Source organism: Gymnogyps californianus, chromosome 27 (genome assembly GCF_018139145.2).
Source record: "Gymnogyps californianus isolate 813 chromosome 27, ASM1813914v2, whole genome shotgun sequence".
In the NCBI taxonomy this organism is placed as follows: Eukaryota; Metazoa; Chordata; class Aves; order Accipitriformes; family Cathartidae; genus Gymnogyps; species Gymnogyps californianus.
In genome coordinates, this window is record NC_059497.1 from 6,152,988 (window position 1) to 6,178,137 (window position 25,150).

The window sequence follows — 25,150 nt, forward strand, 5'->3', positions numbered from 1 at the left end:
CTGTGTTTGCATTCATACATCTAACAAATATATTTCAAACAAATACACCGCAGAATGATTTTGCAGTGGAATTTGCCCTTAGTTTGTATGGGATTTTGAAATAACGCTACAACATGCACTGTTTATTTACAGTCTATTGCTATTGATCTGTAGATACCCAGATGCTGCTAAAACAGTACAAATATGGACCTCTTGTCTATAACAGCTCTTATTGGCAGGATGCTAATGCAGACTCTCTTGAGAAACTTCTGTGTTTCTGCTCAAAAATTGAAGACGTTGGAGCAGTTTTCAATGTCTATTGGAGGAAGAAAAGAAAAAATCTAGCCCTCTGCTCTAATCCTGACTACACCAAAGCAGATAGAACAGTTTCAGTCAATTCTGATACTTAAATCCTTAAAGTAAGACATCTGGCTCAAATCTTTTACAGTTCTAGGCTTCTCACTTTCGTGCTGTACTGAAGGTCTCAATACTGAATGCTTTTAGCTCCCTTTGAACTTTATGGGGCCCTGATAATTAAAGTTTTCCTGTTATCGATGAAAGAACACACAAAACCCCAACCTTGGCATGTGCTTGACTTTACAGATGCAAGTATCGAACCCACCCAATTTGCTTTTGTGCTCCAGACAAATGTGTATGTTACTCCTGGTATTCACTGTAACTTTTGCTTTTTGCTTTTGTGAGGAGCCTGTATTTTGGAGACAGCATTCTGTAGCAGATACTATAGTTCTGCATGGCCTTATGAGAATTTGATGATCCATCAATATGTAGCTAATTTAGAGAAGGCAATAAGCGCACAAATGTGTGTATCATTATTTTAGATAACAGACAGCACTGTGTAGACAACACGTTTGTTTCTTCATTAGCCCCGTGTCATAAGGTTAATAGACTGCCATAAGCTGATGTTCATTTCTATGGCAAAAACTCCAAGATTATTTATCCAGTTAACTGATTCTCACTGTTTGATACTATTTTTTCCTGAAGCTTTCATTTCACCAATCATAAAACTGAAAAAAGTCTATATTTTAGCTACCCTTTCAGATTCACTGGAGCGCACAGGCTTAGGTATTCTTACTCCTGAATAAGTGGAATTGGAGACAGCTGTTGAAAAGAGCCGAAAAGGTCTTAGTGCACAGTAGCTTTTTCCTGTCTGTGTATCCTAAGTAGTAACTCTATGTCAAAAATACACTGAGGGGGCTGTGAACAGTAGTGACGTTTTAGGAAACGTGACAGCATTTCTAACTTGCCTTCCATTCCAACGAAGCAGGGGAGAGCACGCAGTTGGTTATCACTTATTGTATTCCTGTGATGAGATTATATCCAAGAAATTGTATTTCATTAGAGATCAACTCAATGAGCAAATTGGAAACGGCTCAGAGAAGAGCAGCAGACTGCTAAAGGGAGAGATTAATATTTTACTCCTTACACACAGCTCAAACTTGAGCAGTTAAATGTATAATCAACTTGGCTTGCTGAAAAAGTCCATTGTCTTCAAAAAAGAAAAAGACAAATTAGTGTGTCAAATTAAGTGTATGCTTGCAGAACAGAATGCCTGATTCATGTATGCTGTCACTGTACCAGCCTTGACAATTCACTGAAGCTGTGCAGAGTGCACTTTGTGTCAGACTGTATCTGCAGAGCAGGAGTGTTCGCCCTGAGGGAGGAGGAAATGGAATCGCTTCTGCTAAATTCCTATGGAGTACTGCAGGTGGAGTAGGAAAACTATTAGTTTAATTGTGCCCAATTACTGAACACATCAACTGTGCTGATTCTTTTTCTTCCCACTGACAACTGCAGGGAGCTGCCCTGCACTACTCCAAGATTGTAGAATAATCAATTGAGATGGTAAGGTCCTGGTGATCTGTCTCCATCTTTAAATGATCATATAATTTTATTAGATCTTGGCAGCTGATGCAGACTCTTCAAAAAGCAACTTGAGTTGGTTAAATAGCTCATGAAAATAGCTAGAGGTCAGTATTGCTTAAAAATTCCCCGTGAGGAAGCAGGAAGTGTCTCAAAGCGAGTTGGGTTGGCTACAGTAAAAGTCACTATAGTAACATCAACAGCGTAAAGGCAGCAGGGAACAGCAAAGATAGAGTTGTATGCAGAAGTTTTGTTTAAGAACAAACACCCGACTTGGGAATGGGCTTGTGAAAGAGCAGGAATATACTGCACATTTGAAGAAACAAAAAGGTGATTCTGAATTGCAGGGAAACGTTCAATATTAAAGCAGTCCAAATACTTTGTTCTCCTGTTCTGTTTTTCAGCACAGTAACTGGTTTATCTGGATTGTGGACTTGCTGTGCTACAGCACAGAATGAGCTTTGTTTCAGGCTTAATCTGGTATGGGTGCAGCTGTGCCATAACTGAGGCATCTCTGGTTTGGAAAAAGTGCATTTTTCTTCTGCATATCACAAAAATCAAATTGGCAAGCCCCAATGGACTTCCACATGTCCGTGTGGAAGCAGATCCTAGTATTTTAGGAACACGCTGCAGAAACTAGAAGCATTAGGGAACATGGTGCACAAACCCTGAAAGGAATTTGCCTGCTGTTAGCTGGCGCCCAGTTGTGATTACTAGCTCTGGTTCTTCCAGGCCCAAACTTAATCCACTTGGATTCAGTACTGCACCTGCTCGCTGTTCTGGCTTCAAGAAATATATTAGGAGATGTCTGTGTTTGTGCAGGTTCAGTGCTGTACCCAGCCTTACAAGGTCAGTGCACAGACAGTCTGACTCTGCAGGAGCTGTCTCAAATCCAGGATAGGTAGATGTGAAGCTAGAGCTATTAGTCTCTGTCAGATCTGAGCTGGGTTCTGCACTGCAACTTGAGTGTTGTCTTAAGAAACAGGAGACACAGCACTGCACAGGTAAAGACCTTCTACGTTTGGCCATGCTGGACAGGGGGGAAGTGCTAAATCATATTTTAAAAACCCAGTGACGTGAGGGTGTTGCTGCACCGTGGTCTCCAGCATTTCTCCTATGAGTTACTGCATTATTTGGTTTATCCCAACCTTTCTTAATTGAAATATGGAAAGTTGGTGATAGTAGAAACTATGGGGGGGTATGTCTATGTGTAAATATATACACATGCAATGAGATGGAAATTAGTTTCTGAGGTTGCTTCATAAAGGCGTATCAGTAAACACTGAGAGGAAGGATCAGTTCTTACCAGCTTTCATATAACTGAAAAGTTAAAAATGTTACTCTGATGTTTGAATAATAGTCCCTAGAGAAAGCAAAAGAATTCAGGCTGTCTAACAAAACAGCCGTTATTGAGGAATGTTGGAGAATTTGGGGGAACATTCTTGTTCGGTGACACTGTAGCAGTTGTATATGAGCAAGAGCCCACTTGGTAATGGGGTGGTTTAGGAAGGGAAGAAGGTTAATTTGGTTAATCTTCTGAGCCCTCTTGCAAGTACTACCACTGAGGTATAAAGGAGAGATTAGCAAATGGGTCCATATTTCAGAAGGCCGCTAAAATGAAGCCTTCCTCGTTAGCAGGAAAGGAGTTACTGGATAGGCAATTCACACCAAATATCAAAATACAGAGATGGAAGCCTTCCAAGTCAAAGTTTAGCACACTGAATTCTTGCTCTTGGGAGCAGCTTCAGGATCTCAGGATTATGGTAGGAGATAAGGCAGTAATCTCTGTGATTATAGGGTTTAAAACTTTCCATCTTAAGAGTTTTTCTAACACTTCTTGAAGAACTTTAACACCTTGGTTATTTGCAGAAGAAAGTTTGAAGCTCAGTAGAGTCTCTCTTGATGTCAGGGGGGAATTGGTTTCTCTACTCTTGCAAGAAGAATGTGTTGAAGTATTGTTGTGGTAGGTGTTAAGTTTGCTGCCTGCAACCTGCCTTCTTCTGTGTACTTCAGTCACTCATTGCCACCTGCCAGCATTTCTGTAGTGCTTGATGTGTGTCACATAAATATGTGTAAGTGCCTTGCTACAGCATTAATACATACAGCTGAAATTGCTGAGGGCTGACGTGAATGATGAGGGGGGTTTTCCACATCATGATCCTCCTCCTCCTCTTCCTTTCCCTCTCACAAGTCTCTTAACAGTGTTTTAAGCCAGGAACCAAGTGGTCATGTGCAGAGATGCTGCTGCTGATTTTTCTGCCTTTATCACTGAAGGATGTTCTTACTGCTCTGTGAAATAGTGAGCTTCAACATAACGAGGTGAAGCATGTGGCTACTGTCTGACCTGTACAACTTTTAATCTACGTTAGTGAGCAGCAAAAGGAAAAATTTACATATCATCCTAAGTGTATTACAGCAAGGAAAGGAGAAAAGCTTATGGCTCACTTTTAATATTTTTTTACCTCAACATGAATTTCCTGCAGCTGGAAATAGTTTTAATTCATGGACTCATTTCTTTCTTCTGTACAGTTTGCTTTATTCATGCTATTTGTATTTCATTATGTCCAAGTGAAAATGCTGGATTGGAATGAGTTAAGATTAAACTCTGTAGTAACCTTTAAAACTAAGCATTTGGACTTCTAGCATGTGACTTTAGCCTTTTTTTCTCTCGTGTTGTGATGATGAACATTCTTCTCTTGCTGCAGTGGTTCCCTTAAGAAAACAATCCTTTGTCTCATGCTCAGATTTGTAGTTCATTGCCCAGCCTGAGTAATCCCACTTGCATGCTGAGTAGATACGGATAAGACAGATGGAAGAATCATCATTTCTCAGACCAGAGTGCTGCTATGCAGAGTATTAAATAGTAGACATATTCCCTTGAGTTTCCCAGCCTCATAACTGCTGTTTTCTGGCGAGGCAAGAGTGTTCTTCTTGTCTGCTGTGTTTTGCTACATGGGACTGTTGCAAGGAATTCTGTGTGTTGGAGAGGAGGAGGATGGTACATAAACACCCCCCTTAGTTTCACACAATATGAAAAAGAAGCTGTATTAGATCAGCTGTATTGGTGGTGATTGACTTGATTTCAGAGCAATCTCCAGTGTAAGTGTATGTTTCCTGTTGTTCTTGGTTCACTTTCTCAGGAAATCTCTCAACTTTGAATTAAACCCTTTCGGTTCACCATTCTGGACAAGGAAAGAATTGACTGCAGCTGTCTCTAAACTCTGAAACTTGATTCAGTGGTGGCCTTTGTAAAGTCTAATGGCTTGTTTAATCAAACAAGACCTTTAAGAATTGCTCATGGAATATGCTCAATAAATTAGCACTGACAAGAGTATATTCTGGATGCATGACTAATCAATTGTGTGTTAATTGGCTCAAGACTCGCACCAGCTTGACGAGGAAACCCAGCAGAGCAGACAGCATACAAAATAAGACTTGTCACTGCCAACATCTAAGAGTTAAGCACATGCCAAGGTCAATGGCCCCCTCTTAAGCTTTCCCGGATAATGTATAAAAATGAATCCATGTCTGAATTACAAATGTCACTTAGAGTAACAAAGGAAAAAAAGGAAAAGAAACTGCAGCTGTCCAAAAGTACCAAAGTTAGCTGTGTTGTTTGTATATGTGACTTTCTCTTCCTGTATTCCCTAAAATACCAAAGGTTGTCTTTTCTAATTATATACTGTGTTATGTGCTGTGATAATTAAACTGAAAATGCTTATCAGACTGAAATTCAGTGTACCCTCTCATCAGGCATGGGACTGCACATCGTTACCGCACTTCTTAAACTCTGTCAGTGTGATCACGATGAACTTTTTCTTTGATGTACCTTTTTAATCAATTGGCATGTTACTGGATAGCAGTCTGCATGCTTCTGTTCCAAGCATGCTTTGATAAGCACTGCAATAAACAGGGTCTCTGTTATGGCTGAATCTGTTATTGCTGAAATCTTTTTTTTTTAAACTGGATGGTTTGATGTAATTTTAATTTGATCACACTCTAAAATATTTTAGTGTTAAAATGCTATAAATCTGCGTTTTACCATAGGGAGTATGTGTGGTAGTGTGGTAGTTGTGGCTCTGTTGGCTACAGTATATTTCTTTTCATCCCTTTCTGTCAGGGGTGAAAAATAAATGTATACAGAACTGATACAGGGGTCCGGAGCTCACTTGACTTCTTTTAGCATTATTTGCCAAGGAGTTGCGTGAGCAGGGACGTGTAACTTCTTGCTTTCCCTTAGAGGTGGCAAACTGAAGATGCAGTCTGCGCTTCTGCTCTACAAAAAAATATGCAGTAGCGTCTTTAGATGAAGAACTCATATATTCAGTGTCATTTGGAGATATGAGCATGGGGTAGGGAGATGAGAGGTCCTGGATTGTGTTTGATTATGAATTTTATTTGCTGTGACTTGGAGCAAGGAATTTCATTTTGTTTCCTCATGCACACACCGATGCTTGTGTTTGCCCATGTGTTGGAGTGGTACTGTAAAACTGTAAATTGCAGAAGCTCTGAATGGAGGTATAAATGTGTAAACTACTATGTGGGTTACAATATTTTTGTTAATTCATTAATACTCTCATTTTTTGTGGTCATTAATTCCCTTCCTCTGAGGTTCCCTTTAAATTATCTCAATGCTGCACAGCAGTTGTCTGGATTTTGTTCTTTACGCCATGACTGAAGATCTGTTCTAATGGCTCCACTTAACTGAAGCGCTCAGGAAAATGTTTTGAAATGTTTCTTTCCCTCGCACGTAGATTTGATGTTACGGAGTCTATGCTCTGTACAATAGCAATCCAGCTTCTCACAGGAACTCTGGGGCCCTGGTTCTGGAACTATACGGTAAAGCGAACGTTAATGCTACCTGGCAAGCAATGGCATGGACTAAGCAGAGACAGCACCTTTGTCATGCACATAGTAACTGGTATATGAAAAGCATCTTTCTAAGGGTATTTCACAAGTGCTTTAATATGAGGGGAAAACATGTTTGCAAAGGATAAATGAGCCGTATAAATCCGATCTAACTGGAAACAAATTTTTTTTTAAAGCATCATATTTTACTTGAAAACAAAGGAAAAACCTGCCTGTTAAACAGAAGAGTTTGCTTTAAACATTTCTTTTTATTTTGTCACAGTTCTGACTTCACCTAAAAGATAACCAGGGTTGTGGAAGCAGCTCTGTAAGAGTGGGTGTAGAATAATTTTGTTGGAACTGCTTTTTAAAGTTGTAGAAACTTTTTTGTTGTTGCTGTTTAAATACCTTTCCACCAGAAAAAAGAATTGCTTGGCTAGTTCAGGGAACTGTATGCGGTGCAATAGCTTAAAAAGTCGCCAGTTACTGGTTAAAAATGCCTTGTTTGAACTATGCTACTTCATCTGTGTAGTCTAGTTGCTTAACTGTGCTTGTAGCTTCATCATTAAGTAACTTCATTTCCTGGTTGTCTTTATTTTCAAAATGCTTTTCCTTATGTCTGTGCTAAATATATGCTTCTCCACTCTGGTTTACTACTCTTTAGAAAGGATTTTCTCTTCCTTGTTTCAGCTTTTTTAATACAGTGTATATAGGTGTTTGGGTTTTTTTTTTCCACCTCAATGAAATGGTATCATTAAAAGTGAGTAAGTTGGGTTCCTTGAAATTTCTCATAGTTGCTGGATTATTAGCCAGGAGTTTCCCTTGAAATATTTGAGGATATAAGAATAGCTTTTTGATAGCCTTCTTAGAACTGCATCAGATTTTAAGTAAAACTGAGATTATTTTTTTGGGGGGTGGTTTGTTTACATGCCCTTTGTTAAACTTGCATTGATGCAAATTACGCTGTTCTTTTGTTTTTTCATGTAATAGTTCAGCACAATCTCTGCTTTCATGAGGCTCTTCGAAAGAGTCTTTAATTATCAGCTCTGCTTTAGATGCGACGATATCAGCAATCTGGTAAATCATGGTGTATGTCATATCCAGTGGCTGCATCTGACAATTTAAGGCAAGTGCCAGTTAGGCGTGCTCTGAAGGTAGTCAGATGACATAATTTTTAAATACTTTGTTGACAGTCTATGAAAGGCTGGAAATATTTAGTGTCAGGAAATGGTAATGTAGCGAGCAGTAACTCGAAGGAAGGAAGAGCTTAATCAAGATTTTAGCCTGTTGTGATAGCAGCATCATGACTTTGCCTGAGAAGTCACTTAGGGTGAAAAAAAGAAAAAAAAAATCCCTTAGTACCAAAACATTTGGAGACTTCCGAAGTCACCCACTGGTATGATAGTTATGTGAGAGGAAGCAACTCGAAGTCTGTAATGAAAGTGAGTTGTTTAAAATGGATGAGGACAAATTGCCGTCTAATGGGGGAGAGGGAGGCGTTCTGATTCTCTGCACAGGTGACCTGGAGCTGATGGAGATGTCAGTCTGTAGACCCCACCTGTGGTCTTCAGCCTTGGAAAGGATGCCTTTGCCATTCAAGAAGAAATTTGTTTTACAAATAAATGCAGTGGTTGGTAGGAGTGGCGTGTGTAGTGGATGAGCCAGGCAGAGCTTTTGTCACTTTTGCTCCAGTAACAGAACGCCAAGTGTTTGCTTGTGACGAGTCCCCTCATGCACGCTAGTTTTAACCAGTTTTTAGGCATACTGAATTACAGAATAGACTTAATTATCTTCTTAAATTCTTGCATACGTAGTTTCAGATGCCTTCTGGCATCTTTATTTTTAGTCCTAACTAATAAGTGAAGATGCTGCTGCTTCTAAGTCACTCATCCGGAACACACAAAGCATTACGCTTATTTTACAGTTTGAGGTCAGGTGGTATAGATTTTTATTTCAGTATTGCACCATCTCTGAGATGGTGAAGCTACAGGAAATATGTGTTCATGCTATTCTTTTTCATCTGATAGCTGTTTCACGTGACAAACATTTCTAGTGAGAAAGTATAATAATATAGCCCTGTCTCGAAAATACTACCTGATCTGGCAAAATATGAAGTGAATAGCTTACAATTCTTGCAACACAGATAAACCTTGTGCTTACATGTGCTGGGCAGTAAGGCTTTTTTATTCATCAAGGAGGGGGAAAAAAATTCTTAAATTGTTAATGAAGTTTGCTTATGCCTTTAGCCTATGGAGAAATTATTTAAAAGAACATGAAGGCTTTAAACAATGGAAAACAAAGATTTTTGGGAATGAAGTTAAAACAGGTTTACTCTAACCTGAAGTGTAAATGTGCAGAATTCTAAAGAGCTTCAGCCCTGCCTCCCTCTTCCTGCAGCTCCGCAATGTCACCCTTCAGTACTTGTACTGCTGGAATGTGACTTTTGCTTGTAATGTTTTACCTCACATTTTGGTGTTTTTTCACAGACCAGAATTGGGCAGTGTTAACAGTTTACCGCAACCATATAGAGAAATTGCGAATGAAGGTGTTTAAGGTGATTGAATCTGGAAAATACTCAGACTTTTGCAGGAAATAAAATGTTAAAATAATACTGTTCCTAATAATCTTCTATTATGTCAGGAAACATAAGTTTGAAAACTAGCAGGTAACCTGCATTCAAGTTTGGCACGACAAGGAAGGACAAATTAAGAGTAAAATGTGTTGCAGTGTATGCAGTAAAATCCATTGCAGTCTCACTGCAAGAACTGGAGAATGCCTTTTGAAGCTCTCTAGGCATTCTGCTGTCTTGTGAATTTAGGCAGACAGGGAGCGAGGGATGAAATGTGCATTTGAAAACTCACAACTTTTATGCTTCCTTGACTCTATCTGAATTAAAACACTTAGATATTCTTGTTTGCAGCCTTTAGTTCACAAAGGTAGCTGGTGCGGTGTTGACATTGTTTGACCTAGTCCCCGCTTGCCATCTTCAGTTCTGCAGAGCTGCTGTTTGTTGTTATTTCCTAACATCAGTTTGCTGCAGAATCAGTATTTTTCAGGGTCATTTTCAATGTTTTTCCCAGCCTTGCAATTAGATGTTCTGTCTCGGCATTTTCAATTTGTTAAACTATTGAGTCTAGGTTCTTTGTTGCTTTGTCTTCAGTGTCTGTTCTTTGTTCCTTGGTTCTGTGCCTGGATGTTCCTGGTGATCTTAAAAACTCGATTCAGGGTCTTCTGTTTATTTTCTAGAAGATGAAAAGGTCCCTGGTTTATTTGAAGCAGCAATCTTTGGAACTAGACTGCTTTGTGTCTGTTGAGGAACTGTTACAGTAACTTTACGTCTGTCTGTTGTAGTGTGGGCATGTCTTGGGGGAAATGGTTTGTTTCATTTTCTTCATTTCATAGGTATTAGGGATCCGCCACATATTGTGCACTATGTCTGTGCATCATCCTAGCAACATAAACTGTTTGGGCAATGCTGACATGACTCAATTTGTCAGGAAACATCAGGCAAAAAAACTGTCAGGTTAGGGGAAGTGTGGCTCAAGTGATTGCTGAAAATATCCCAGTTAAGAGGCTTTAAGAAACCCCCTTACTTGAGCTGCAGAATTCATGCTGCTAGCTCTTTCCATTTGTTTTTTCTTAGGATGTCCACTGTAGCATTTAAACGCGTAAATAAATAGAAACACAAGGAGAAAATAGAATCAGACTTTGAACTGGCTGATTACCTTCTTGCTTTGAAATGTTTTTGCTTTCCTACAGGTCTGCTTATGGTACCGGGCTGCTGGCTGTGTGCGGTAACTAAATGGGGGGGTCTGCAGCACCAAAGGCCTTTCCCCATTTTTGATTTCCCAATGCTGTGGGTTTTTTCTCCTTGTGCTACCTATCTTTTTGCATTAAAGCTAAAATACTTTTCTACTATTAGTTGATAAATGATCCACTGCTCCAGTTTGTGTTTTCTGTAGTCCTTATCATAGGAAGAGGCTCTGCAATGTGCAATGGAGCTTTATGTGGAAAAAATATAGTACTATTTATGCAATATTTAAGCAGGAATGTTATCACCCTGCCTTGCAAATAATTTCCCTAGCCACTAAAGCAAGCTGTATATATTTTTCCTCAAAAGGCCAGTGTGGGGAGTACAGAAAGGCTTTAGTCAGTCTACATCCAAACTGAGCAAGCCAGTTTCCATGCAGCCCTGCTTTTGTCTTGCCATTTTATTAGGTACCTTCCCAGTTCTACCAGAGTTTAAAAACAATATGGTGACTGAGGCAATTTATGGATCTTTTTATTAGTAGCACATTTTATCTTGAAGCAATTCATAAATACAAGTTAATCATTAAAGTGTAGTAATGAATGACCTCTAGATTGCCTGACGTGTTAACATTTTCCGGGTAGTGCCGTGCATTACCTTTGACTAGTATCTTTCTTGACAAAACCATTGTTGCTTTGTTTTCTAATTGCATTCTTTCACTTTTTTTACTGTGTAACATTTTAAGGGCTGTTTAGGACTCTTACAAACGATGGTAGCAGTCCACTTGCATCGCATTCGGAAGCTTTAACTCGTTCCCATTTATTCCTCCTTTTACTCCCTTGTCATCCAAGTCTGTAGCTGCACAGTCGCTTTGACTCAGCACAGTTTTGTTCAGCTGCCAAAAGAGGCAGTGCAGACCTTCCACTGCCCTCTCCTTTGTGCTTGCATCATTCATGAGGCCACACAAAATGGATAAGGAAAGCTGATATGCTAGAAATTGGGACAGGAACCTTTCTTTTTCTTCTTTTTTGGCTGGGTCATTTTAGCTAAGCCAATTTCCTGATCCAGTTGATGGCATGAGGCTGTAGTGCTGGCACAAGGGAGAAAGAGGGACTGAGCGCGTCGGTTTTGGGGGAGAAAGTGGTCGGTCTTTAGAGAAGCCAGGGTGACTGCTCCTTTTAGCAGCAGCATGGATTTAGTCCAGTTTATGCTGTAGTTGCACAGTCATTTTAAATTCAAGTTAACTGAATAGAGGAACAGTGTGCCTCTCTTCCCTTTCACCCAGCTTCTGTTTCCAACTGTTGTTCCCTTTTGTGGTCTAGCTTCGAGGAGCTGCCTATCTGGATTCCTGTATTCTTAGATTTCTAAGTAGTGGCCATTTGACATCCTGCGAAAAAAAATTCACCGGATAATTCCAGCATCAGGCATGTACTGTACTGGTGTCGAGCGTATCTTTTTAAGTCATCCAACAGTGGTTTTAATGAGCATAGGATGTTCCCAGTCCTCTTTCATCCTCGGTATGAAGAACTTATGCTTTATTTAGGTGATAGTTTAGGTGTTTAGTTTCTCCTCAATTGGTCTTATGTCTTTGTCTTCTGTCTTAAGGAGCCCTGTGGTGTTAAAAATCTTCTCTTTACGCAGAATTGAAGTTAAGACTCATATTTGTTCTGCAATATGAGATTCTTATAATAAGTCAGGGAGGATTTTTTTAACCAAATATACTTGCAGTTCATTGCTGAACCCTTACCAGCTGCCTGATGTCATTTTTATTTGAGTTGGGGAGGGCAGAACTATGGGCAATGGAGCAAAGGTTGTACCATGACTGTGTAAAGAAGATAATGCTGGCTCCCTAACCTGAATCCAGGCACTGCTACTGTGGATTTGGCTGGGCTCTCACTTTTGTGTAAGAGTTTGTCTTTTATGATCTGAAATTTTTTTTGAAGTATATGACCTTACTTTATTTTGCATTAAGATTACTGCTGCCAAAAGAAACCTGTTTTACTGTCCAAGGAAAGCTGTAACTTTGAGTTATCTAATTAGTTATTAATCACTGCTTCTGTGAGCTTTCTCAGTTGCTTTATATTCTTTTAGGTCATTGACAGAAATAGTGAAATAGGCTAAAATGCATTCCTGTTCAACCTGTGTGGGTTCACGGAGCTGCTTCAGCCCTTCCTCAGTTGGACACACTGTAAACACATTTCCCTGCTCACTCCAAAAGCTAGGAGGAAGCAGTTTGCACTTAATCAGATGTTTTGAGTATCTCTTCTTGCATGGCTGAGCATTTTTATTTTTTCTTGCAAGGTAGCTCAATGGCTTGATTTTTTTTTTTTTTTTTTTGTATGAGGACTGAAAATATGGATTTTTAGAACATTCTTTCCTCTTTGTGGAAATTAATTTTTTCCCCAAGCCAATTCTGATTGTCTTACAGGATTTTTATTGAACAAATCAGAATATAGGAGGACCCCTAAGGTTATTTCCTGTGTGTCTCATATCTCCATGCGGGGTGTAGTGAAAAGAAAATATACAAAGCAAAGGCATCTAAAGGAAACTGTCGTCTTATTGGAATCTTCTCTAGATTTCCTCTGACAGCTTTGGCTAAACTTTCCCATTAGATGCTAAGAGTCTGGCTAGTCCGTGGGTATTGCTGCTCTCCCATCTTCTTTATCCTTTCTGCTCCCCTCTGCTGTTTCACTGCTTATTTACTTTGTAAGGGAGGGAGCAGTGGCAGTTTGCAACAGCGGTAGTCAGGAGTTGGGTGCCTCATATCCTGTTTGCCTGCTGTCGACGGTGCCGCCACGTGCTGATTCTGCTGTTTGTTCCATAGGTGCCTGTCCTGCTCTTAGGGAGTTGTTCAGAAAGTCTCTTGGCTGATGGGAAGGTGAAGTTGCACAGTGGGAGATGGATGCAGTGTTTTTACAGCCTGCTGAAAGCAGCAGCCAGCATTTAGAGAATCCGTAGTAAGATAAGAGATTGCATTGAATACGACATACTGTTGCCCTTCTGCTTTCTTATGCTTTGGGGGACGTTCTGCATGGGAATTGGATGCAGCCTCGTGATTATCCCGTATGCATATTGATCTGCTGCTGAAACAAAATTATATTTTGGTCAGACTGGAGATGCTCAAATGAGAGGATCCACTCCAAAACTGGAACAAAGTCTGTAAAGAAAACTTGGTGGCACACTGATCTGATACTAAACTTAATTATATGGTCTTGTAGCTCATTCAGGGCACACAGGCAGAAAAACCCCTGAACCGTTGTTCCCTGATGCCTGTGCAGTTGATAATATCGACAGTATTTTTGTAACAGCAAAACGTGTATTCGCAAGAAGCGATTTTGAGTCTTTTAGGTAGAACTGTATAATTAGAGATAAGGAATATGCCAGAAATACTTCAAACTGACTTGAAGGATTATTTTTGATACAGTACTCCAGTATGAAATAGTATTATATGGCTTCATATAATACACCAGCAAGTCCATCCTCTTTGTTTTACTTGTATTTTTCTTTACTTCTGTGTCTGGAATTGATTTGTATAGCCCGTTTTCCCTCTTGCTAGCTCCAAGACTTTTGCATACTCTTTAAAACAAAGTCTTAAATTCAGTCTTTTCTCTAAGCCTTTCCTTCTTGCTCTTCTACAAAACATACTAGCTATGCTAGAACCAGAAGTGGTTTCTCTTCTTGCTGCATGCTAGAGACTGAATTGTGTAATCTTTAGCAAGGCAGCTGACTGTACCGTTTACATTTGCATAAACTCTTCAGGGATTTGTTTCTTTTTAGTTTGCTATTCAGAGAGAATATTCATATTAAAAAACAGAGTAGGAAATATAATAGGCATTAAAAACATCTTTCCTGAATTTTATCATCTGAAATAAATTCTTTTTTTTTGGTGGGCAAGGTTAAAACTGAATATTTATTTCTGCAACCGGCAGTGGTCACTTAAAAGAAGAGTTCCAACTGTTCCTTTTGACAAAATGGATTTTTATTGCGCTGTGAAATAAAACAAAAAGTGTAGCACAGCATGGCTCTTAATTTCAACAGTAAAACTAAAATATATTTTTGCTTTCTAAATTATTTATAAATTTTGCATCTTTTGTTTTCCTCAGTATTTTGGAGTTTTTATACTGTGCATGATAGAGGAGAGCTGCTGAGCTTGCAAATAACTGACTTGAAATTGCTTTGAATAATTTTGCTTTTTTTGGCTTTTTGTACCTAATCAGAATTGATGTGACTGAAGTACAAATCTTCATAATAATCATGCATTTACTGGCAGTGATTGGAGGACCACCTTTTTGGCAATCTCTGGTAACTTTGTTCATGTTCTTATTTTATCCTTTTAATAATCTTGTAGACACCTGGAAGAACTACCTGCATATAGTAGCACAGTTTAATTTGTGAGGGGAAGATCTCACTTTTCCTCATAAATGGAGATACATATTCTTGAGTATAGGTCACATGGCAATAACTGTGCATTCTGGTTTTGCCAGAGTTATTAAAACAAGCTGCTATTTTGTATCTTGTGTTTGCAGGTAGAAAGCTATCAAACGTTGCACAAACTGAAATGTACCTTCAGTGAAGTCCAGCTTCCTTTGAGAGAGCTGGCCAAAACTTGAATGAATATCGTGCAACAAGCTAGATCAGCAACAGAGGAGTATTAAATTGGATTGAGGATGGGGGGGAACATTTGGAGAGCAGTCGCTAACCATCAGTAGATAATTTGGCCTGAATATGGCTGACAACTCTTTATCTGTATGGGGAAAAAAAAAAATTGTCATTCTTTTTTAGACGAAGATCATCCTAATTAAGCAAGCTGACTGTCATGGGCTGGCTGCATATAGATCCTGCAGATGTTATATAGGCTCACCGGGCCATGTCAGCTGGCAGTTTATGGGCTGTCATAAGTTGACTTTATATTTGCATTACTGAAGCCATGTTGGGCTATCAAAATGGCATTGTCTAGAGAAAAGCATATATTCATAAATAGAAAAAATAAATTTCTGGAAATAACATCTAAAGCATTGATTTCCTGGAAGGTTTTCCTTCCTGAGTATTGATCTTTCTTTGTGTACTTGATAAACGCAATTCCTAAGGTGGATAAAGAAATCTTGATTTGCAATAAAACCAAGAGATGGTCAAAAATTACTGAAACACGTCACCCCAAATTGATTAATTTCTAATCTGCTTCCTATAACTAGAGAAATGAACCCTCTAACATTGTAGAGAATATCTAGAAAAAGGAGCTAACATTGGCTACCCCAATTTTGCTACGTGTGCTTTCAGGCTTAAAAAAACCAACCCGCCCAATTAATTATGTAAACTGCAAAGTAAATACCATCTAAAGAGAATGAGTGTGGATAGGACTAATTCTAAAAAAATGAGGCTACAAGTCAGCTTATTGGTGCCAAACTTTTCCAGAGAGATTGGTGTGGCCAACCATCCCCATGCAGCTATTATTCTGCATTACAAATAGGGATTTCCCAATTCATGTTCTCAGTTTCCTTTTTTTTCTTTTTAAAAAAGGGGGGGGAAATGCTGTCACAGCAGCCTCTGGTACAATTCAGTGTGAGGTGATGTTTATGTGAGCTTAGAAATTGTTCTTTTGTGTTATTTAATAACCTAAATAAATAACCCTTTTAAATAACCTATTAACCCCTTTCAGCAAAACCTTGAAATCTATTAGAAGTTCTGAGTTGCGGCAGTATTTGGCTAAGTCAACTCCTGAAAGATTAAACTATTTTGAAGTCTGGTGTTGGATTAATGGAAGCATTTCTCCAGAGATCAAACTTGATCAGGTTTCCAATGACAATTAGGAGTTTTCCTTTTTCATTCCACTTGTGAGATTTTGTGTTTATTTAGAGATAAATGTTATTTACTACTTGCAGAGCAAAATATATCACACAACCCCTCCTTACCGCACCCCCCCCCCCCAATCCTTTAATATTTTATGTGACAGCAAAATTGGTGGTTTGGTATTTTTGGTTTGTTTCTATCTGGGGGGAAAAATAATGGAATAAAATGTGGTTGTATACTCAAACATTCCACTTTCTTATGCTAACATGCAAAAAGCAAAACAATCTGAATAGGCTAAATGCAGAATTGTGTATTTTGTCAATTGTTGCTTTCATTAGCTTTCTTTTTTTTCTGTGAAACGGTGTGTACCTGTACTGGCTTCCTTCTTTCTGTCAGCGTAGATTCTCTTTAAAGTGTGTTAAAATGCTGTTCTGCAAGGCTCCTGGAGCTCGGTAATTTCTGGTGAATGGTGAGTACGACTGCAGCTGCGATCCTCATTTGGAAAATGTGAGTCAAGCGAGCAAGCTTAGGTGCAACTTGTTTGATGCATTGATAGAGGGTTTTTTCTATTTGAAGTGAGAAAAGTCCTGCAATTGCTTGAGTTTTATTCCACAATGTAATCTTTAAAAGCATAAAAGCTTCATGAATATAAAGCAAGCTTAGTTTTGGCCTGCTATGAGTTGTTGTTCCTCTTGCAGATGTGACTGAAGCGTACATACATAGAGCTCTGAACTACAGCTGGGTTCCAGCCTTGTGAGAGAGACTCCCAGAATACTACGAGTTGCCCAGCTGGTTGTGGTATTTGTGACTAGGAGCTAGCCAAGAAGAGTTTCTGGAGGGAGTGCCTCCGTCCACCTACAGATGCATAGTCTCTTACACACTCTTCACTGCTGCTTCTGTGAGCCCTTAGCTGTGCTCTTTTCCTGACTGTGTTCTAATTCTATATTTTTTTAAAATCCCAATTCATGCTGCACAAAAGTCTGATGGCATCTAGTCTGGAGGCCTGCCACTAATTTTCTGGCAAATGATTCTGGACTTGCTTTAATCCAGGCTCTGGCAAGCACTCGTTAATCCATTCTTTGCCTGCTGCCGCTTGTTTTTATTAACATGTGTGTTTTTTTTCCCCAACAAAATTTGGAATGCTCCCTTTGCTGGGATGTATCTGTCTTCAGAAGCTTTCTGTGCAGTGTAGTCTTTCTCTTGTAATCAACTTCAAAGGGTTTAACAGAGAACATAATTTACCTGCAAAAGATTTGGCTTGTGATACTTCTCTGCATTATTGACATAGTCTTGTGAAGTTCTGCATGCATCTGACTGCTGTTGAAACCTGTGGAATTACCAGGAAAGTCAGAATAATTGCATGGACTGTAGTGATATATGGAATACCAGACAAGGCAGTCTTGTGGCTTGCCTTGTAGTGTCCTCTTATTTAAAAAGTCAGGGGCTGTAATGCCATTTTGTGGGAAGATTTCTGAGTACAACGCCCTCTCTCCCACTACTCAGATTTTATTTTTTTTTTCACTCTGTGATATTTGCTTGCCTTTGCTTCTTCCAACTTTGGGCCTTGCTGCTTCCATTTTGTATGCAAAGCAGTTTAGTGGGCGCTGCCTTTTTACACCTCTCCTTTGACTTTCCTCTGCCAAATTTCTGTGTGTAGCTTTGTTTCCCATTAATTATTTCTGCCAGATAAGTGCAGTCTAACACCTATCGCTGATGCAGCTGTCAGCAGAAGCAAAAAGGAGAGTGTTAATAAAGCATAATTAGCCAAACTAGATGTTATAACAGTGTGGTCTCATCCTTCTGCCTTTCCTGAGCATCATTTTCAGATGTGTTGGTAGTAGTTTGGAGTTCATGGGGTGTTTTTCCCAGTAAACTCCCTTTGTCTTTGGGAAATGTCAAGCTTAATGTCTTTTGACTCTGATATGAAGCTTACCCTTGTTTTCTTCTTCCTGTAGAAGAGCAAATTCACCCCATTCTTTAAATACCAAAGTATCATTATGGAAGCAGAGGGCAGCACAGGTATCTTCCTTTGTAAGACTGAGGAGAGACCTTCAGAAGTCCTGTGCCTGGTAACATTAATGAATGATTACAGTTAGCACTCCAGTCTGTGGCAATGTATGCCTTTTGTTTACTTGTCATTATTCTTGCTTTACTATCTTTCAGAAAATGTTTTTTGACTTAAGAGTGCAGCCTGAGCAAGGGAGAGCTATGTTCAAGTGTCATGAAACTATGCCAGCCGGCCAGAAGCCTGTGGGGCAGTGATTTGGAGAGGTGGTCTGGGTGTTCCTCTCCAGGTTGCCTAAGAGCAAGGCATGAAGAGTTAAAGCTGGCTCTGCCTCTTAGTTGTGCCCTGAAAAGATTGAGAGATTAAGTTATTGAACGTGATAGAAAACTAATGATCTCTACCTGCTGAAAGCTACACTGAGAGTGTAATTGAAGAAAAATAGAAGCAACTTGACCTCATTTGGGCTTCTGTGTGTAGTTGGACTCCTTGCTGTTGGGGAGCCAAGTGTGTTTTTTCAGTTGAGTGCTATGACTTCAGTTCCTGAATGAAGAGCCTGTGAAGATTTTTAGTAGTTGTATAGATAAGCTGGGAATTTGGGTAGTTTCTCTAAACACTTGCTTCCATAACATATTTCCTGTGGCTTATTTTGAACTCCTTCACTTCTAGTTTCTCGTGTGCTGCTTGAAACACTACGGTTAAAAAAAGAAGACAACTACTGCCTTTCTTTCAAAGCTGCCTGTGCTCATTTTTCAGTTCTTTAGCAACCGCATCGATTGCTCTCCTAGGCTCCCTGACTCTGAGATGACTTGTCTGATCTCTGTTTGCTTCCCTTGTCTTGCCCATAAGGTAGTATCCAGTTTCTTAAGGGGCTTTGTTTAATCATCTCCAATGGTTCTTGCTTTGCCCAGTTTGATCTTGGGCTGTAGCTGTGAGTCTTACAACCAGCTTCAGAAGAGATGACTGATGCATTTCTCTTCCATGTGATAGCAGGGTGATTTAGCTAGCACGTTCTTGGTTTCTGTCCACTTCTCTGCTTTTGATGTCTCTTTTCAGGTAACTGAAGATAAGTCTGGATTTATGGGAAGCTTGATGGAAGGATTATTGGAAAATACATATTTCTCTGTGCCTTGTAGAAATTTAAATCTCTGTATAGCAGAGAAAGAAAAGCAAACGTGGTGTTAGAAAGTGGAGTGTTTGAGTGCACCAGAAGTACCAAGCCCAATTTTAGTTTGCTTGTGCATATTTTAACTTCTTGTCTCTCTTCCATTAAGATTCCAATACTGAATATTCAGGTGAAAATATTCCCAGCCCTCTGTACTGTCGCAGGAACCATATTCTCCTGTACAAACTACTTCGGTGTAATCTTCACAGGTGGAGTTGGCAAAAATGGATCCACTATAGCAGTAAGTACTTTGTTCTGCTAGTTACTCTTCAGCGCTCAGTGGCTTTTCAACCATGCCTTTGGTTTTTATTTAACATAATACCTCCTACGTGTGAAATATTTTCCTTTCAGTTCCTTGCTGGCTTGGGAAAAACAAGTTAATATTGTCTGCGTAAGGATAGTAGCTTTAGGAGTCAGGAGTTTTAAAATTTGTGAGTGATTAAAAGTGCTCATGGTACTTTGATATTTGCTTTTGAATTAATCATGTAAAACAGGTTATACAAATACACACACCCCCAAAGAGTTCATAGACAAGTCCAATGCAAAAATGTATTCAGAAGGAAGTTTGTCAAGAAGATTGGTTATGGTTTTGATCTTTCTAAAAGATCTGTACTATTCATATTACCAGTGAAAAAGTACAGGTACCTGCACAAGTACCTTCTGTTTCAGGGAAGGTGATGATTGATTCTGGAGCCCCGGGAGTTTTCCAAAAAGCAATGCTATACTGGCCTAATAATTATTTGCTACCTAGGAGGCTGTTTTAGTTGCTTTCTAGCTGGCACAGAAAAGATGATAGAAGTGTTGTCTCCTGTCACTTGCTAACAGTGTTAGGCACTACCTGTGTGACAAGTGTCAGAACTGTGCACTTCTTGCTGCCTGAAACCTTATTTTCTCCCCCAGCACAAGAAAGGTTCAACCACATTCTCAGCTGGTGCTTACGAAGTTTCACCACACTTTGTTCCTGTTAGAACCAGTGTTCAGAAAGACATGTTTTCAATGTGATTTTAGTTAGCAACCACGACCCATTGCATACCACGTGAGTGTTTGGCTTACTGAGGTTTCTTTGCAACAGGCACATTTTGTTAACCTAACGCTTTAACTTTATCTCGCTGTAGGGAACGAGTGTCCTTTCACCTTTTCTTCATATTGGGTCAGTGATCGTGTTAGCTGCAATGATCTACAAGAAATCTGCTGTGCAGCTCTTTGAAAGGCATCCCTGCTTATATATACTTACTTTTGGTTTTGTATCCGCTAAGATAACAAATAAACTAGTGGTAAGTGTGCCAGAACCTTGGAGTTTCTTGTTATCGCAGTAAAACTTTTTGTAGATTTTAAAGTTCTCTGGTTATTCCATTGACTATCTTGCATCTGTTTGTGTACTGAAGTGATACTCGTGCTTTACTTACTTTCAGTAGCTTGGAGGTGCAGCGGAGCCTTTCTTCTGTTTGAAAGAGGAGTGGTAAACCTCGAGCTAATGCCATGGTTACACAGTCAGTGCCGGTACAGCTTACAGTTGCCAGAGTTCTGTTTCTCCCCCTTTCCCAGCTGTTTATTCACACTTTTGCAGCCTATTTGCGCACATGTGTGAGCTGGGCTGGAACAGGGGTGGCTGAAACCCCCCTCAGATGCAGGTGCAGAGGGGAGGAAAGTTTTGGTGAAGGAGAGACGGTGACAGAGCTGCTGAGGTTTGGAACAGTTGCTCAGGGTTTAACCTAAACAATTGGAGAGAAATAGTGGTTAAAATTAACGGGTTTGTACCAGGGAACAGACAGCAATTCTGTCAGGAGAGGAGCCCCTGTTGAACAGAGTGAATGAGGGATTAAAGAACTGCTGCCCCACACCATCTCAGTTCTGCAGGCATATGTTGCGCTGGCACATGAACTGGATCAGTGTTGGACATAACTCGCGACGGAAGAAAAGTTTATTTCTTACCAAGACCTGTTTACTACACAGTCACATCAACAGTTGTGCTGGTAAAAGTGAGGATGTGGTGCAGGACAGCCTCTGTGCATGTGGGCGAGGGTGGGAAGGTCACGCTTGGACACGAAAAAACATGATCATCAAATTGTAACCAGGGAGAGGTGGTGATCCTTGTGGGATGGGAACAAATAGGTGGAGTGAGAGGAACACCAAGTGTCTCCTAGCAGCTGTGAGTTTTTGTTTCCAGGCTCAACTAAACCTTAAAATTTACCAGTCTACTTCCATTTTACTGTTTTCTTTCTGGCAGGAGAAAGAGTTTGTGGACTGGAAAATGTGTTAGGTTTTTTCCTGTAGCTGCATTCTTTGTTCTAATAAAAGATACTTCTCTGCAAATCTTGCATCTCATATGGCTGTAGACTTTAATGGTTAAAACAGTATTGCTGCTGCTACTTAAGTACTTGATAAGTCTTACAGTAATGTGGCTTGAACTGTAACTTTTTTGGCTTTGTGTATTCTGAAATCACTCTGCCTTGGCTGGCGTATATTTATTTCTTAAACTTCCTTTTTCTTTTTAATGTAGGTTGCACACATGACCAAAAGCGAAATGCACCTGCACGACACAGCTTTCATAGGCCCAGCACTGTTGTTTCTGGACCAGTATTTTAACAGCTTTATTGATGAGTATATTGTACTCTGGATTGCCCTGGTAAGTATGGGCTCACTTTGCTTGTTGGTAACCATTGCAAGCATTTGCGTGCTCTTCATAAATATTGTTTGTGTTGGTTGAGCGTAGCTGACTCACCTAGGGGGTGATGAGACTGGGAACCTACTTTACTGAGTTGATTTTAAATAGAGCTCATGCAAACACAGGTAAACATGGTTTGCTAGGTACATAGTTTAAGCAGTTTTAAAGCAATGTAGCAAATATTCGAAGCTTAGAATAGAATATTTTGAAGATTTGTCTTGTTAGCAAGGGAATAATTACGCGCAGTGCAAGTGTAGTATGGCTGTGCCTTAAGCTCTTGAAAGCATGTACGTCTGTCATTACTAGTAGCAGCCATTAGGAAAAAATATCTTGAGTTAAACTCCTATGTGCTTATCAAGCACCCAAGTGTTATCTACCAAAACACAGTGTTAACCTTTTAATAAAATTGATATTTTATGTATGGTTATCACCATTCAGAGTTAATGGGGCATTTCACAGTATCTGTACAGCTACTATAACTGGTTTCCCCTCTCTGACCCTAGAATTAAGAGTCTGTGTTCTTACAAAGCTGGAAGAAAGCCCAGCATGCCTAGAAACTTTCTTCACTGAGTGATTATTCCTACAGAGTTGGAGATGTAGTTTGTGAAAAGAAGACGCCAGTGCTTTTATTCTGAAGTATGCGGGTGGTGTTATACTCGTGTTATACTTTATGAAAACACGGATCTAAATGTGTGTAATTTTTTTCCCTTGGCAGATCTTTTCTCTCTTTGATTTGCTTCGATACTGTGTCAGTGTGTGCAATCAGATTGCTGCCCATCTGCACATCCACGTATTCCGAATCAAGTCCTCCTCCACACATTCTAATCACCATTAGTAAACAGGGAGTCACCATCAGGAGAAATAAGAAAGAGTTGGTTTTCTACATGAACGGATGTGACGATATGTAGGAGACTAAGGCAAAAAGCGGATAAGAACAAAGTAATTTATAATAATCAATGTTGTATAACTTTTATTCTTTGTTATCAGTAACACTCCTTAACTAGTCTCCTGCCTGAGAGAGTGAATTCCAAGTACACCCTAGTCAACTCTACATGTAGTCAACTCTGTTGGTTCAAAGCCCAGGAAAGCATGCAGGGAGTAATGCTCTGTCTTTGTAATTACCTTGATTACAAAATAATCTATATATGGTGAATGGATCCCCAACAACTGAAGTTTCTAATGTAGTATAATTACAGCTGCAATACGACTTGCTTTTAATTTTAATATTTCATCATCTCTTAGTGAAATACTTGTTTAGTGTCCACTTGAAATTTATTTACTAAAGACCTGAGCTGGTAAAAACAGAGATATCGCACTAGCTTGTGTAGCTGAAGCAGCTGTCAAGGTTTGAGTCCAGACTGACGTGGTTCTTTTGCTTATGCATTGCTGATAAAGCGGTTCCTTGCTAAAGAATAATGCATTGAACAGAGTTCTGCAAGCAGAAGGGATGACCGGCATGCAAAATAGTGTGGTATCTTTGTCAATTAATTTTATTTTTTTAAATAAACATTATCTAAAAAGACAACTTATTTCTCAATTTTCTTCAGTGGAAAGACTATAAAAAGAAAATTTTACTGTTTACTTTTTTATGTATAAAACTTAAGCAAAATTTCCTTTCTGCTCTTAATAAATAAGAATTCTGAGAGCAACAGTTGTCTTCAGATGTGTGTGTTGCTCTGTCCTACTTAGATTTACGAAGTACAATCCTGCCTGCTATTTAGCAAGCAATTTTCTAATGTTTTTATGTGTATAGTGTTGTCACTGCAGGATGTCCAAGAGCTTTCTCTGCTGCATAGTGCAGTAAGTTTGGGGGGGTGTTTTTTGTTGTTGTTTTAATGCCATTTTAACTGTGGTGAACTGCATCAGGGAAGCTAAGTTAGATTTAATGGAGGGTTTAATCGCACGGTAGTGAAGTGCTGCAATGTGTGCCACGGCCCTGGCGTTGAGGGGAACTGCAGACCCTGAACAAAGTGCCTAGGCTTGCTGCACAGAGCAAAGGGAGTGTCTCCAGAGCAGGATCTGCCATGGCTGTCAGGGAGCTGCTTGGGAGGCAGTTGGTGGGGAATGCTAGGAACCCCGTGGCTGAAATCCTAGCCCTCCGACCATGAAGCATCTCACTCGAGATGGTAAGAAAATGCCTCTGTCTACTGGGAACCCAGAGCCACAGCAGTACCTGAAGACAACTGCATGTGTCTCTCCTTTGAAGGAGTTAAGCACAGCTCACTTTAAAAAAAACCAAAACAACAAACAACAAAACAAAACAAAAAAACCAAAAAACAAAACCCTAACAACAATAAATCAAAACCTCACTTGGCCACAGGAAGTGGTGACATGTATTTCCTGTGATACCCTAGTGATTAGAAAACATGCTCAGGAAGGGGAGAGAAAACTAACTTCCTTCAGTGACTGGAGAGCTTTTAAACCCCTTCTCCCACCTCCATGGGACAGTACCCAGTGTCAGGCTGTCGTGGACGGAGAGGTCAGTCTTCCTAAGTTGTGTCCTTGCAGAGGCACAGGACTGCTTGGGCTGGAGCGATGACACAGGAGGAGCATGGCTCTAGTTTAGTTGTTGAAGCTCTTGTCTCTGGGAGGACAGAACTGGGGCTGGCCCCTGTTTCTGGTGTTGCAGGAAGTGGAATGGAGATGCTGACTTCTCCAGCCGAGCGTCTAGTGCATGGACGTGCTGTGTCTTGTGTCTTCCCTGGTTGGAAGAGCTTTGGTTCCTTCCTGCGGGGTGATACCATTTCAACAAGTGAGTTGGAGGTCATGCCTCGGGATTGGGGTGCTGGGGAAAGGAGGAACGTCTTCAGGACGAGGAGAAATTTATGTAGGCTTCCCCACTTCGCCCTTGAACTTCCAGGCATTTGCACGCTTATGAGCAGCTATTTTATGGCAAGCGCAGCTGAGGGCTCTTTGGGGGACCTGGCCCCGTGGGCTGGTATTGGGGGTTCCCAAAGGGTCCCTGCCAGGCTGAAGCCTGAGGCAGAGTTTGGTTCCCGCATCCTGACCCTGTACCTGGGGCGCAGCTCTTATGTGTCCTGGAAATGTTACGGTCCTAGTGTCTTGGTACTGGGA

The 25,150-nt window shown here is 40.1% G+C and overlaps 2 protein-coding genes across 4 annotated transcripts in view; one reads left to right on the forward strand and one right to left on the reverse strand.

The window, feature by feature from the left end:
• CEPT1 (choline/ethanolamine phosphotransferase 1) overlaps positions 1-23,718 on the forward strand; it is a 32,451-nt gene extending 8,733 nt beyond the window's left edge. For 2 of the 3 annotated variants that reach the window (XM_050911552.1, XM_050911551.1), the window contains exons 5-9: positions 14,674-14,758; positions 19,520-19,651; positions 20,526-20,684; positions 21,911-22,036; positions 22,791-23,718. In XM_050911552.1, coding sequence (XP_050767509.1) covers positions 14,674-14,758; positions 19,520-19,651; positions 20,526-20,684; positions 21,911-22,036; positions 22,791-22,910 — 622 coding nt within the window. In that variant the 3' untranslated portion in view covers positions 22,911-23,718. Of the gene's footprint in view, positions 1-6,614; positions 6,700-14,673; positions 14,759-19,519; positions 19,652-20,525; positions 20,685-21,910; positions 22,037-22,790 lie in introns of all 3 variants that reach the window. The other variant, XM_050911553.1, reaches the window with a different exon arrangement.
• LOC127026358 (guanine nucleotide-binding protein G(i) subunit alpha-3) overlaps positions 1-25,150 on the reverse strand; it is a 378,524-nt gene that overhangs the window by 172,578 nt on the left and 180,796 nt on the right. The window lies entirely within an intron of this gene.